General features: G+C 39.9%; 1 protein-coding gene across 5 annotated transcripts in view; it reads left to right on the forward strand.

The window, feature by feature from the left end:
• The window catches only part of fam184ab (family with sequence similarity 184 member Ab), a 176,219-nt gene that overhangs the window by 114,417 nt on the left and 45,010 nt on the right, over positions 1 to 16,792 (forward strand). For all 5 annotated transcript variants that reach the window (XM_039782367.1, XM_039782369.1, XM_039782368.1 and 2 more), the window contains exons 13-14: positions 4,150 to 4,300; positions 9,476 to 9,688. In XM_039782367.1, coding sequence (XP_039638301.1) covers positions 4,150 to 4,300; positions 9,476 to 9,688 — 364 coding nt within the window. The remainder of the gene's footprint in view (positions 1 to 4,149; positions 4,301 to 9,475; positions 9,689 to 16,792) is intronic.

A 16,792-nucleotide genomic window follows, 5' to 3' on the forward strand; every position in this document is an offset into this window, starting at 1 on the left:
TGGATCAGCAGACTAAAATATCTCAACGACTGTTGGATGGATTGTTGTGTAATTCTGTATAGACATTCATGGTTCCCAGAGGATGGCAACTAATGACTTTGGTGATCCAACCTTCCCAGTAGGGTCGTAGTCAGTAGTGATATTTGCGTTCGGGAATATGTGCAGCTCCGTCTGTGATTTGAGATTGACGTTGACAAGGTAAATATCAGAAGGACATCTAATATTTAATTACCCTCATTACACGTACAGTAACTCTAATCCCTCCTGTCTTTGAAAAGCGTTTTTTCTGAGCAGGTCATTTGAACAGGAAACAAAATCTATCTTTAAAAGTTGCACCACATTGCTGCAATAAATAATTTCCTGGTCATTCTTTTACACAGCCATGGCTGCTGTCAAGAACACCTGAAAATGGAGTTAATAAGGAGGTTAACCCTTGTGTGGTCCTTCGGGTCCCAGTGACCCGAAGGACCACACAAGGATTATGTACTTCCCTTTACTTTGTGGAGAATTGCTCTCTAAACCCTGTTTGTGTAAAGTAAGTAAGTAAAGTTTATTTCTAGAACACATTTAAACACAGTTTAAGCTGACCAAAATGCTGTACAAACAAGAACTAAGGTGCTGTATTAACCCTTGTTTAGAGAGCAATTCTCAACAAAGTAAACGGAAGTACATAATCCTTGTGTTGTCCTTCGGGTCACTGGGACCCGAAGGACAACACAAGGGTTAACATAAACAGTACAAGTCCTTGGTACTAAATATGTTTCCTAAGCCTTCTTTGTTAAACTGTTTTGCTATGAAAACCCTCAAAAAATAGCAGAAATGTTGGGCTTGGAAATAGTAATTTGATAAATACAATTCTAAGCATAAGGTCCACCTATAGAAAATCTTTAGCCACATTGACAAAACATTTTCACTGAAAAACATACGTGGACATAAAATGACTTTTAGTGATAAAGCAGGCATGCAACAGCTCCCACTGTAACTTCTACAAAGAGTAAGCCAGATCAGATGTAGACAGTTATATTTGAAGGATGGAACCTGGAAAAGAAAGTTGCTATGTGAGATTGCTGTTCATTGACTACAGTTCATCGTTTAACATCATAGTTCCCTCCAGGCTCGTCACAAAGCTCAAGGACCTGGCATTAATTAAATACGTCACTGTGCATGTGGATCATTGACTTCCTGACAGGCACACCCCAGGTGGTGAGGGTGGGCGGACACACCTCCTCCACCCTCATCCTTAACCCTTGTGTTGTCTTCCCGTCATTTGTTTTTTAAATAAAACACTCAAATTCAATGAAAGTAGTGAACTGATCATATATTTTACTTGTGCTTACCGCTGTATGGAACCATCCATGGTATTTTCCTTGACAATTTGTTTGAAAGAAAGCCAAATTTCTGATATAGAAACTTTTTAAAATGGGTCAAATTTGACCCGAGGACAACAGGCTGCTTAACATCGGAGCACCCCAGGGCTGTGTTCTGAGTCCCCTGCTGTTCACCCTGTACACACACAACTGTGTAGACTCTTTGGACTCCAACACCATCATCAAGTTTGCTGATGGCATAGCTTAGGTAACCTACTCACGAATGTCAGCAAGACTAATGAGTTGATAGTGAACTTTGGGAAGAAGCAGGAAAGGAACTACACTCCCATTAATATCAACGGGTCCTCAGTGCAGAGGGTGGACAGCACATCACCGAGGGTCTGACCTGGGCGCTGCACACTGACTCAGTGATGAGAAAGGCAAGGCAGATAGTGTTTTACCTAAGACGCCTGATGAAACTGAGGTATCCCCTCTAATGGCGAGCAATTTCTACTCCTGCATCATTGAATCCGTCCTGATGGGAAACATCACTGCCTGGTACAGAAACGGCACCGACCAGGACAACAAGGCCCTGCAGGGAGTGGTTTGTTCGGCTGAACACACACAGGTGGCGCTCGATCCTGCCTAAAGGATATTTACACCAGGCGCTGCAGGAAAAAGGCTAGGAGAATCATTAAAGATCCAAACCTCCTGGGTAACAGCCTCATTTTCATTGAAGTGGAGTAAAAGGTACCTGATACATCAGGCCTGCACTGAGAGGCTTGGACAGAGCTTCTACCCTCAGGCCACTAAGATACTGAATGAAGACACTGCCTGAAGACTGCATGCAGAATCACTCACACACACACACACACACACACACACACACACACACACACACACACACACATACACACACACACACACACACACACACACACACACGTGTGCCTTATATCTCACAGCACAGACAGTAGAATCCAGCCAATTATTCCATGTTTTATCAAGATGATTCTTCCATCTTTGACAGTTTGTTTATCCACTCCCTCTTTTCCTTTACCTCTCTCCATCTGCCCTCATCCTCCTCTTCCTGCCTAGCAGATGCTATAGAACAACACTTATTATAAAGAACAGTGTGAGTGTGTGTGTGTGTGTCCGTCTTCGTCCGCCTTCAGTCTGACACTTTCGAGCTTCAAAGTGATGAAGAATGTGCTGCCTCGATACTTACTACGTTTAACAGCTGCCATTTCAACTCCCACACAGCTATTACATTGACACACACACACACATACACACACAGCCATGCAAAAAGCTGTTAGCAGCAGTGTTAACGTGAGAAAACTATTTTGCACACCTCTTTTTGTCGGGCAGGTGCGTAGGATATGATCAAGAGTAGCAAATCAAATTTTTTTTTAAAGAAAATCCCGCACACTGACCATTACACAAGCAATAATTTATTTGGAAAAATACAACGTTTCGGTCTCAGACCTTCATCAGGTAGCAGCGGTGTTAAAAAACGTGATGGTCGCTCAATAGATGCGGTGTTGAGGTATGTCCTCTGAAGCACGTTTACCTTTGTTGCAAATTTTGAGCTGTTTGTTTGAGTTTGTATTGTCACTAGATATTATTGTGCTTGTGAGCTATAATAAAAAGTACTGTCAACGAAAACGAGTAACGAGTGCAAAAGGTGCATTAAGTTTTGGGAGACTAGCTTGTTGACTATACATCTTATTTGCCTCTTTTACCAAAGCATACCATAACCTTTTGAGAGTGATTCTTATCATCTGACCAGCCAATGGTTTCAATATGCCAAAATAATTCAAAAATCTACGTGCAGAGACTTGAAACCTACTCAAAATAAGTAACCATCATTTTATGGTAATTCAGCCACAAGCAAAGACTCTGTGGAAAGAAGCTCAAGAAGTTTTAGCAAAATCAAATTTGCAACCTCAAAATTGTGCAACAGCACAATTCATATCAAGCCCAGTTAGATGGACCATACATTAAAGCTGCACTAATACAGATTTTTGTATTCATAATGAACCAAGTGACTTTGTAAAACTATATGTAAAACAACACTATGTTAAAAGAGTAGCACGTAGTAACTAACCCACAGATAATTGTCGCCTTACTCTGCAGTTCACCTCAGCTTGACAGAGGTTTTCACAGTTTTTCATTGTTTCGGTTTTACGGGTCACAACTTCATTCGAGCATTTTAAAAGGTAAAGACTCTGGTGGAGACCAAACCTGAAGTAAATGGAGAGTGAATATTGGATATACATTCATCATGTCACATGAAACATGAAGCTCAACTGTTTGCGAACACGTTAGCCATATCAATTTGAAGCCATAATATGCCAAACTTGTGTGATGTTCATCATGTTCTGCCTCAAGTGGCCTTAACCTGATTAACTTAGTTTTAAATGTTTGAGTAATATTTAAAAATGTATTCCCATACATACTGTAGTTTATAATCTGAAATCATTCCAAGCTAAATGAATATCAGCTTTAATTAAATGTATAGGTCATTAGAATAAACACAAACACTTCCTTGGAGCATTTTTAAAGCCTACGATATACCAAAGTCATGTGGCCTACCCCTCTCTTTATCTTTAGCTGCTCTGTCTTTTACACACATCTAAACATCTTCTATCACATATATCTTGTTTATTCAAGTGTAAAGGCACTGACCTTTGCTGTTTTGACTTTTTGGAAACTTTGCAGTCCACAGTTAGAACCGATGCTGGTTTTGTTCCAGGTTTAGTGAATCACTATGGATAGAAGCATTGGCCAAGTACCTGAAACATCAGTACAAATATGTGTGTGTCTTGCTGTGTTGTAGGCAGGAGTGTAAGAAGCTACGCGAGGAGCTGAGAGAGGACCACGAGGAGGACAAGGCCTCCGCGCTGAATCAGCTGGCACAAAGCAAGGAGCAGGAACTGAGCAACGCCAGGGAGAGCTGGCAGAGGAAAGTGGAGGACCTGCTGGAACAGGTACGACTATTGCCAACGGATCTGCATGCATGTGCAGTGCAGTATGTGCATGTGGGTGACCAGCCTCCCTCCTGGTCTTTTTGGAGAGGAATAAAATTACACCATGAGAAATGTTTTTGTTGTTTTATGACCTTAACAAATAAAGGCTTTATAAAATTTTAAAGGAACACAAGATATAATGTACAAAAATTGAATTTAAAGAACATGCAAAGAGAGATGATCACTAGTTCTGGGTGTAGACCAGTGGTTCTCAAACTTTTTTCAATAATGTACCCCTTTTGAATTGTTTCTTTAAGCCAAGTACCCCCTGACCAGCACTAATTATTTTCGGTAGACAAAAAAGTGTATATAAACAGGAACAGTACAGCGATGTCAGCGATAGATTTACTAAACAACAGCTTTGTAATTAAAAAAAAAAACATTTAATGAGAAAAAGAGACAAAAACTGTATAAAAAAAAAGGACAAAAACTTGGAAAAAGATGGTAGAAAGAAGGAAGGAAGTAAGACAAGAATAGGTCAAAATAGTATCAAAAACTTCAAAAACAGTGGCATAAGAACAAAAAAGAGAAGGAAAAAGTAGGACAGTATAGGAACGAAGGCAAGATTAGGATTTTTGGTAGGCAAAAAAAAATTCTTCATAAAGAGGAACAATGTTCTGGACAACAGCCTTGTAAATATTACACATTTTGTTAAATATCTCACATACCCCCTGCAGTCCTCCAAAGTACCCTTAGGGGTACACGTACCCCCATTTGAGAAACACTGGTGTAGAGGATCAGCAGTGGTGGAAGAAGTACTCAGTAGCAATACCACAGTGTAGAAACACTCTGTTACAAATGAAAGTCCTGCGTTCAAAATCGTATTGAAGTGAAAGTACACACAGTATAAGTATTTACATCAAAATGTACTTAAAGTACCGAGTAACAGTAAGCATACTCATTGTGCAGAAAGGCCCATTTCAGAATCATATACAGTATATGATATTACTGGATTATAATTATTGATGCATTCTTGTGGCCATCATTTTATCATGTGACAGCTGGCAGAGGTGGAGCTCATTTTAAAGTGCTCATATTATGCTTTTTGGCTTTTCCCCTTTCCTTTATTGTGTTATTTATCTTTTTTGTGCACGTTATAGGTTTACAAATTGAAAAAGCCCAAAGTCCCCCCCAACGGGACTTACCATCTCCAACAGAAAACACTGTTCACCAACTGCTCCAAACAGCTCTGTTGTAGTCCAGCCTTTACTTCAGAGGCAAACATGGTCACTTTGGAACACACGTTATAATGCTCGCCTAGCTGCTAGCGTGGCACGCCCTCATACTCTGCAACTGACAAGCTAGCAGTACTTACTTCACATGTGCGACTCCCAACAAAGATGGAACAGAAGTGTGATGCCTCACTCTGTAGCTAAAACAGATAGCTCAACACGCAGGGTGAAAAGAGGAGCTGCAGCAATCTGCAGTACAACAACTATATGGTGTTTTCTGAGAATTAAACCACATAAACCTATTCTGGTACAACCTCTAAATACAATTATGAACCTGAACATGAGCATAATATGAGCACTTTAACTACTTCATATACTGCTGGGTAGCTTACAATAATCTACAATAATACATCATAATTTATTAGTTGGTTATATTTTGTATTAATAATCTTAATCTGTAAAGTAATTTATGGTTTCAAATAAATGAGGTGGAGTAAAAAGGACAATGTAGTAGAATGGAGTAGAAGTATAATGTAGCATAAAATGGAAACTCTATGCTGTTACATTTCACCACTGAGTATATTAGCAGGTACCCTCATTTATATATTGATTAAAGATGGTTTTAATCTTCAGCCTGAGCTGTGAATACCAGAGCGCTGCGGCTTGTAGTCCAATCGATGTAATTATACCAGAAGCAAGAAAATCAATAGGGAGGGAGAGAGAGGATGAGAACGGTAATAAGAGCAACTGCATCCCTTCAAAGCTCAGGTTACCCCCTGTAAGACCTCCTGTCTATGCCAGAATGACTTATTTCTTCCTCGCACCGGTGGACAAACTCACTCACACATTCATTATTTGATGCTGCGGTGAATACACCGGAGCAGGCAGCTGCTGCTAATAACTGTCCGGTAATATTAATGTAGCGTGACTAAGCCCTCCTGTGGTCATCACATGCGCGCACGCACACACACACTTTATTCATGTTTATTTCTGCATGCCGTGCTGCTGGGTGCCATCATGCTGTCCATCAGCTCCCATCCAGTGATTAATGTGTCCGCTTCACGCCTCGCAATCAGCAGAACCATATTTATTTACTCTGATGTCAAATCAGAGCAGCGGTCAGCCTCTTAATAGATGCTGTTTGGAAATCAAAATGATGCAACAGACTGTTTTCTAATGGCCTGTGTTTGTTAACAGACTATTATGTCTGTGCCAGTGATGCCTTGATGCGTGGGGAGATATAACTTTTACAAAACATGACTTGACTTTTGCTCACAAACAAGATGCTTCACCATATGTTTTCAAAAAGTAAAACTCTATATGTAAATACCCGTGTCATTGTAACTGGCACTTTATCAGTCCTTCCAGAAAAATGCAGAGTTTTTTTGTGATTGTTGCGGGCAAAAATCCTTGATTATGCGGCACATTTTCTTAAAAAATGCAATGGAATATGCAGAATATTTATGCAATTTTATGCGATGAAATTACGGGAACTTGCAAATACTGCGGTTTGATGAAAAAGTGATTCTCCCCCCCAACAAACTGCTTTTCGATGATGTTCACATTGCGTAATTACATCACTTTATAATGTTCCATGGCAACAGGGGAAAATGGCTGCTCTTGTGTAAATAAGCGCAACATTTTTCAACTTTCTGCTAAGATATATGTGAGTTTTTAGCAACGAAAATGCGGGGATTATGAAATCATGCAAGCCCTGCATATTTTGCGCGGAAATCTACAATTTATGCGGCGTATTTGAAAAAATGCGGCCCCCGCATAAATATGCGGACTTTGGCCGATTATGCGTTGAATTATGCGATCACATAATTGCGTTTTTCTGGAGGGACTGCTTTATGTGATGAAGTATGAGGGTGATATGTGCACAGGTAACAAAATATGAAATAGGTACCTCTGCACCTTTACCGAGGATTTTAAAAGAAAGCAGGGCATGTTACAATACCTTCATAAGGGTCAATGCACTAATAAATAATTTTATAATAACAGTGAAACATTTGTGTAATATGAAAGGCATTCATAGTGACAGCCTCACACAGAGTTATCACCCGACCCACCCCAAATGACAGACTTTTAGCTAGAACGTGAAGAAGCATTTAGCAGCTTAAGAGACAAATGTTTCCCCCGGGCTATATTGAATATGTATTAAATATATTTAATATAATGCTAATGTTGCATATCTGCAGGATGTGTGAATAAGCACCAAAACAACTTCAGGTGATAATATGTCAGTGTCGTGCTTCCAGCTTGTTGTGCTATCTCCAAGTAACAAAAAAACATCCACTGAAAGAAACTAATGTTGCCCACATCACTCTAGACTTAAACCCTTTCACATGACACCCAGTTGTCTCAGTAATAAAAGTCACCCTCCACACCTTGATAGGTTGGATATTCACATGTGTGAAAGGTATTTCATCTATTCCAAGGATCTTCCATATAGGAGAAGGATAGGTTTTCAAGGTGACATTATCTCACAGAAAGAAATAGACTGGAATTTCAATTCAATTTCAATTCAATTTATTTATAGTATAAATTCATAACAAGAGTTATCTCAAGACACTTTACAGATAGAGTAGGTCTAGACCACACTCTATAGAATGTGTGAATCTATTAGAAATATCTTCCACATAAGGGTAGTTTTTACGGGAACACTAGCCCACAGAAATAGATAGGTTGGAATCTGTGAGTTCCAGAGAGTGTATATGAAAAGGGAGTCAACAGGCACGCTCTGGTAGTGTGTACAACGTTGTCTCACTTTCATGAAAGTTATGTTCCATGTTTGAATAAAGCTGCATTTGATCTAAATTCATCGGACTGGTCGTCATGTGACACAAAGTCTCCACCATCATGCAGATATCGATTCCCGATATCACACCTGGAACTTTTCACAATTTAGAAACCCAAATGTGGTAATAAAAAAAGGTCAGAATACAGCATATATAACCATATCCTTGTGTTAATAAAGCTTTCCAATCTTATGACACACTGTGTGACTCACGTCTTAGTCATAATATAATTTCCAAAATGTAGGACGCAGCTATTGAGACTGAGCTTTTTTTCCTTTTGGTTCCCTGGGAATCCTTCTTTGCTGTGCTTTGTAATCCCATGTATGATGATCTGCAAGGCGATCCAACAGGGGATGCATCTATTTAGTCCAACTGTGTTTCAAAGTGTTAATGCATGAATTATTTAGGGTCCAGCTGGTCTCACCTGTCACTTTGTTCGAAGGGGTTTCAGGAGTTGGCGGTCAAGGTTATCGTCCCTGGGCAAGAGTAACTTTGCATTCTGCCAACAAGTGTTTGCTGTTTTTAAACATGAGAGGAGAGGGATCTTCACACAGCAGCTGGTTGACATTATAGGGCTTCCAAATAAAGGATGTAGTCCTCATATTTCCTAACGTTTCCCATCAAGCTTCTTTATCAAATTAGCTTTTTGCCATCACCATGGTTAAATAAAGTATTGCTAAAGCAGGTTGTACAAGGTTGTTAATTTTTTTCCCTACATTCACCCAAATACTCATTATCCTGAGACTAATTTGGTGAATCATGCTCCCCCCCCATCAATGAATTCTAGTGCTAAATTCATTGCCCTACACCATTAGCCAGAGTTCATTATATACTGCAGTGAACTGCAAACAATTTATTCACAAAAAGCAAGGAACTGCTCGAGGCTTTGAAGGATTACAAAACTCTTAATACAACAGCAACCTTTGTTTAAGCCTAATTGATTGCCACCCCTTTCTTTGCCCTTCTCTGTTATACTGCTGCATAACGATGGTGCTCCCTAGAGACAGCCTAAAACGTCCTTATACTTCTCGCTTTTCCTGCAACAGCTACCCCGCTTTCCTTTTTCATAAACAAAGGTGAAGAAGCAGCGGCTTGCTCGAGTGCCCCGCTAAGGGTTTCCCTCCACAGTCTAACATGCCATAATGTTGTCTCTTCCTCTCTAGATTTCCCTGTTGAAGCAGAGTCTGGAGATGCAGCTGTCCCAGTCGCAGTCGTCGCTGCAGCAGCTGCAGCACCAGTTCAGCCAGGAGAGGGAGCACCTGCGGATGCAGCTGGACGAGCTGCAGACGGAGCACCAGAGGCGGCAGCAGCGTCTGCAGGAGGTCCACTGCTGCTCCATGAAGGACATGGAGCATGCCAGGCAGAGGGACCTGAAGGTAGGTGGTGGCCAACATGCACACACAATAAACTATCACTGAGACATTTATATAGAGTAGGGGTGTACTAAAAAATCGATACACTTGAGTATCGCGATATTTTATTTAGCAATACTGTATTGATTTTCAAAAGGGCAATATCGATTTAAAAAAAATATATATATTGTTTATGTTCAAAAAGATTCATGTAAGACAGTAGTTGACGTTTATGTTGTGTTTAAACCCCCTACCGCTAGATGGCTATGCTGAGACGCACCACTAGCAGTGCCTGACTTTTTACTAGAAGCCAACAACATAGCTATGGCTGAACTTTGGACTACTTTAGCATATAAATATTAGCTCGCTAACAACCTGTGCACCACAATCCCAAACTGGCAGTTTGATTTTCTGTGTACTGAATTGTTTACCTAAAGTAAACTTCTTTGACTTTTATGAACATCATGTCTTTTTTTAAATATTACTTTTTCAAAAATTATACTTTAAAATAATCCCAATGGGGGGAGTGGGTGATTGTTCTTGTTCAAGTGTGTTTGTCTGTTCTGAATGTTTGAAATGAAAAAATAATAACAAATTGATCTTAAAAAGAATATATATATCCCAATATATCGCCTAACGCACAGTATCGGAATATATTGCAATATATTGACCCATGTATCGTGATACGTATCGTATCGCCAGATTCTTGCCAATACACAGCCCTAATATAGAGCTCAAGCAGCAGTCAAAAGCATTCATTTATTTATTTTTATTTATTAACAGTACAATCTAAAGATTTTTTTAATTATCCAATACCCTGGGAGGTTTTCATATAAATAATTTTTTTCAATATTTTTTTGCTTGCTAGCTAGCAGTCTTCTTTCTCCCTGCCTTCAGTTGGAATATTGCTGTTTCTTTGTGTGTTTCTGCTGCCACCAACTGTAAATCAGTGCAATAGTGTGGAACAGTCAGCATGAAGGTGTGTTTCAGGCGTGTTAGTGCACTTGTGCGTCTTAGTGCATGTGTTTAAAGAGCACAAGATGAAAAATCAAAACGGGTATCCACTCTTCAGAACCAACTGGAACCAAAAAGTCCAACTTGAAACTGGATTTTTGAGACCAATACTGATGATATACGTATATGAATCTAAAAACAATCTTTAAAGTTATATTTATACTTAACTGTATTATAATAATAATAATAATAATAATAATACAGTACAGGCCAAAAGTTTGGACACACCTTCTCATTCAATGCGTTCTTTTTTATTTTCATGACTATTTACATTGTAGATTCTCACTGAAGGCATCAAAACTATGAATGAACACATATGGAATTATGTACTTAACAAAAAAGTGTGGAATAACTGAAAACATGTCTTATATTTTAGATTCTTCAAAGTAGCCACCCTTTGCTTTTTTATTAATAAGGGAAAAAATTCCACTAATTAACCCTGACAAAGTACACCTGTGAAGGTAAAACCATTTCAGGTGACTACCTCATGAAGCTCATTGAGAGAACACCAAGGGTTTGCAGAGTTATAAAAAAAAAAGCAAAGGGTGGCTACTTTGAAGAATCTAAAATATAAGACATGTTTTCAGTTATTTTACACTTTTTTGTAAAGTACATAATTCCATATGTGTTCATTCATAGTTTTGATGCCTTCAGTGAGAATCTACAATGTAAATAGTCATGAAAATAAAGAAACACATTGAATGAGAAGGTGGGTCCAAACTTTTGGCCTGTACTGTATATTGGCAAGTATAACTTTTTTTTTACATCAGCATCCCTTACATTTGTTTATTAAAATATTTTATGCAGATATGTAGTGATTGGTAAAAAAATTACCTTAAACATATCTTTTTTATTTCTACTGCAATATTTCTACTGCGATAAATAAATATCGGCCAACATATATGCAATTTCGATCCATCTGCAATAAGAAGATATCGGTAGCTCTTGTCAAAAAAGTCCAGCTGCCATTCGCCTATATTTTTAGCAGTATCCAGTAACAGTGCAATCGGAAATCACATTGGTGGGACATTGTGCTGCATAGCTCAGACTGTGCAGTAGGGCAGCAGAGTGATGGATAACCTCAGAACTAAGTAATATCAGCACCATGGAGGGCTACTGCATTCCTCATACTCAGGCTCAATCAGCACCGTAGGCAGAGATCTGATTGCATAACAATAGCAACATTTATCCTGGAGCTTGTTCTGGTATGATGGCTGTAGAAATGTGAGACCACTGCAATAAAGCAAAACCAGAAAAACCTGCATTTTCAGCACACTGAATTCTTAAACCAAGATGTGCATTCTTCAAAACAGAAGAATGATTATCCTGTAATTATATTGAAAGAATGTATGCATTTTATAAGAACCCCGCGAACTATGAGCTGCAGCATTCCTGTCATCTTCTCTGCCAGCTCCTCAGCAGAAGCCCTCCATGACATTTTTATCCAATAGAGCCTTTTCAAAGTCAAGGTTAGACTGGCAGTGAGTCATCGCCAGCATTACTCACTCTCACTGACAGCAGACAGCTTGTATATCAAGTAGCTATGCTGACAGCTCTGTGTTTCCTCTTTATAATGTCAAAATATGCACGCACAAACCAACATACACTCTCGTCAAGGTGTCAAGAAAATGTTCCTCAACGCTAATCCTTCCATTTCACAGTCAAGGTCGATTTGGATCAGCTATACATCACAATACCAAATCCCTTTTTCGACTTGGACGCTGTAATTGTATTAATGCTTTAGGCAGAATGGAGGACAGGAAATCCTTATGCTGTGCTATTGGCAACACCTTGAGTGTGTGTGTGTCTGTGTGTGTGGAGAAAGAATATCACCTCTGAGTCACACAGCACCTATGAAATCAAAGTCTTCAATATTTTCCCATAAACCCAACTGACTGCTGTAACAAACATTCTCCTCCCTGTGATCTTCCTCTCCTCCTCTTCGTCTCTGGTGCAAACACACACAATGGCTGGTGCACACTCCCTCAAGATAACCACATAGTTGACCACTTTTTTTCTGTCAAAAACTCTTTTTTCGTCCGTCAGACTTGGTTAATAAGCAGGGGAATAACATGTTAAAAGCTTTAAGGAGGGGTTTTATGGTACCGGGCTGTTTATATTTCTGTCAACTGTGCAGGGAGGGAAAACTCAATTATCCAGAGTGGAGGCATTAGAGGGATGATTTGTGTGTGTGTGTGTGTGTGTGTGTGTGTGTGTGTGTGTGTGTGTGTGTGTGTGTGTGTGTGTGTGTGTGTGTGTGTGTGTGTGTGTGTGTGTGTGTGTGTGTGTGTGTGTGTGTGTGTGTGTGTGTGTGTGTGTGTGTGGGAGGGAGGTACATTCAGATTGTCTGGCTTTATCTGTTCGCACACAGTTACATCCAGGGAGTAATAAAGTTTTTACAAATCCCCGCTACACATTCACATCACCTAAAAAGTTTTTTTTTCCCCCAAAAACAAAAAAAAAAAAAAATTGTGCATGGAAGCTACCAAAAAAATTCTTTGTTTATGTTTCTTATCATCTTTTGTCTTACTTATCTCTTAGAGTCTTGATCACTTGTATCATTATTTGTCAATCCACACTGGCAGTTGAAATGTATCTTTCACCAGTAAATTGCTGGTAAACGACAAAAACAAGCACCAGATGGGAAAAGGGTATTTAACAATAACTTTGAATGCACCACAAGGCTGGCGAGTTTCAAGTAAACGCACCGCACCGTCTGTGTTGTTTTTCCGACCACGGCAGTTGCGGACTGTTACGTCCCGGTTTTGGAATCCTGCACAAGGAAATACAGTCACACTTTACACAGCTTAACGTAAACTGTCAGCATTTTAACCATTGGGTTTAATCCAGCTACTAGCTAACAGTAACGTAGCATTCCGTGCAGCGATGCTTCTGAAAAAAAGAAAGTCAGGCACTGAAATGAGGCACCGAAATTTTCGTTCTTATTCGGTCTTGTTACTACCGTTTATGTTGTGTTTCGGTACCTAAATCTAACGCTTTCAGAAGGAGAATTGTTTAACCTACTCTACAAATGAATATACCATTATTAAAAATGAATTGGCTTTTGTTGTGGACTTTCAGGTTACCGTAACATTCATATAATCCACGATAACACCACCAGCAGGTCAAAGTTTTCTATTTCCTGTGAAACATCTTGACATCAAATGGTGTGCGGCTTCCCTCTGTGGTGCTAGTGCACAGACCTCCCCGCGGAGCAGAGCAGCGGAGGTCTGCGGAGATCCGCCAGATGACGCCAAATGCGCTGCTAAACTCCTCAGTGCTCTGGCACCACGGAGTGAAGCCAAACACCATACATCTAAACACACTGCCCACACAAAGATGACACAGAGCTTGTTTAAAATCAGCGTAGGATCCCTTTGATTTGGTGCGGACAATCATGGTTCCCAGACGATGCATCCTAATGACTTTTGTAATCCCAATTTTTCCAAAGTTTTAATTTGTCTAATACTTTGGTTTATGACTAAATACCTGCAAATCTAATCACTTTCCCATCAGCCTCAGCTGAACTTTGTGTTAAGTGCTAATAAGCAGAATCAGTATGTTAACACGCTAAACCAAGATGGAAAACATTAAACCTGATGAGCATCAGCATGTTCACATTTTCTTTGTGCACATATGAGCATTTATCTGATATTAGTTTGAGTGCAGATTTACAGAGCCGCTAGCATGGCTGTAGACTATTAGTTTAGTTAATTCTGTAATAAATCTTTATGAGGTAATAAAACCTAAATATTCCTGTCCGAATTGTATAAATCATCCTTTAATATTGTTGAATTCTTTAGCACTACATGTCAAGCCAAAACTTGGCTATCTTCTCTTTTTCCTTATAACCTGATCTAAATTTTAAAGGCCACATTAAAAACAACACTCACTAAAACTCCCACTCTGGACCCTTGCCAGTGTGCAGTCATTTCTCACGGTCAGATCTTTGAAAGGTTATATACGGCGTTATCTCTAACAGGCTCCACTGGTGTAAGGCTCTCTGTTCTGATCTGCCAGAGAAAGCTTTGAATAAACAGAGGATAAAGCAGCAGCTTGAGTGCTCACTATACCGGAAGAAAAGAACATGTTGCACCTTTTTCAAAGTCGACAAGTTGGCTGCAGGTTAGTTTAGGCATTAAGATTCTGCTCTTGGGTTTTAAATCGCTCAACAGTCTAGCACCTGAACACATAGCAGACATGTTTTTAAGCCGCATGCCTTTAAGACGCCAATGTTCCTCCAACTCTGCTCTTTAAGTTAAGTTGTCTTCGGGGTCAGGATTAAGACCCTGCGCTGAAGCAGCTGGATCAGCCTGCCAGAGGCCCCGAGGGCCACAGTCTCACTTCACGTCTTTGCGTGTTTATCCCTGTCTCTCTCACTCTTGTTCATCAGTGTCAACCCCCCCTTTTTATTTAGTTAAATGGAATCACCACTAGCAAAGTAACAAATATTGACCATCTAGTAATGGAATAAAGATTGAACCACCAAGCCTCCACACACAAACAGCACCGAGAGGAGAGAGGAGGAGGTAAATGTGACAACATTACAGTCAATTTGTAATTATAGGACTGGCTGCGATTAGGAGTTATTGATGTGCTGCCTTTAATTAAAGCAATAAAAGGTATGGTTTTTACTTACCCACAGCACACAAAGACCAATGATCAATACCAATGAAGAAGAGAGATTAGTGGCTTTTAAAACCCACTTTCTCATACTGTGACAAAACCTACCACTGGGTTTTTGCACACACATCTACTTGTGTTTTTACAAAGGATCAGCTAGGGATATTTAAACTCCTCTCAGTGTGTTTAGCTTCTGTTTTGTGATGTGAAGCCGTACATGTAAATCAGGGGTATCATTACAAGAACGATTTAAGTAACTAATAAATTAAGTTGATCAAATCACTTAATTATGAGGGTGTGGCTTAGCAAATACTGGAGCGTACGGAACTCAGGACTTTTTACCTTCACCAACACCTCCCTCACCTGCGTTGTTATGAGAAGGAAGATGAGGGAAAAATAAATTGACCTCAATTACATTCTTCATGGAAATTTAAACAAAGTTTTTGCCATCTGACATCCAAACAAACACCTCTTTATAGTGCGCTCCATTTGTACCCAGAAATCTGATTTTCCGAGGTCAAAGTTAGAAACACGCCCCCGACCTCTGATTTCCGAGCTCGGAACTCGGACAACCACCGAGTACCCCAAGCTCAAAATCCAACATGGCTGCGAAAGCTGTAGTAATATTAAATATTAAACAATATAAGTATAGGTATAAACAATATAAGTATAAGTATATGTACACAGTATGTATTAAATTAAAAATAGAAATAAAAATAAAAAAATTTAATAAAAAAATTTAATAAAATAAATAAATAAAGAGTAAAGAGCATTACAGCAGAGAGAGAAAAGTGACATGAAGAGAGTCAGGGTGGTTTCCGGGCCTTGTTGATAAGGCTACTGGCGGAGGGGAAAAAGCTGTTCATGTGACGTGAGGTTTTGGTCATGATGGACCTCAGCCTCCTGCCAGAGGGGAGCGGCTCAAAGAGTTTGTGTCCGGCGTGGGAGGGGTCAGCCACAATCTTTCCAGCACGCTTCAGAGTCCTGGTGGCGTAAAGGTCCTGGAGCGGCGGCAGATTGCAGCCAATCGCCTTCTCTGCAGACCGAATGACACGCTGCAGTCTGCCCTTGTCCTTGGCAGTGGCAGCAGCGTACCAGATGGTGATGGAGGATGTGAGGATGGACTCAATGATGGCTGTGTAGAAGTGCACCATCATTGTCTTTGGCAGGTTGAATTTCTTCAGCTGCCGCAGGAAGTACATAGAGCGTCTTTAGAGCGTTGAGATCTAGATTGTTTTGGTTGTACCACTTCACCAGGTGTTCAGCCTCCGACCTGTAGGCGGACTCGTCTCCATCAGATGCCTATGAAGTCGGTGAAAGTAATGCTAAAACAGATAAGGGGAAGGTTTGGCTAATGCTGCTAATGGTTGACAAGAAGGGTGGACCATTAAAGCAGAGTAAACAATAGATGGATTAAGCGGGGAAATGAGTCTGAGACATACGTAGAGGTGTATTTACTGTAGGGAGCTGATAATAAGGGGTCTGGGAGCA

This window comes from Perca fluviatilis, chromosome 18 (genome assembly GCF_010015445.1).
Source record: "Perca fluviatilis chromosome 18, GENO_Pfluv_1.0, whole genome shotgun sequence".
Taxonomy (NCBI): domain Eukaryota; kingdom Metazoa; phylum Chordata; class Actinopteri; order Perciformes; family Percidae; genus Perca; species Perca fluviatilis.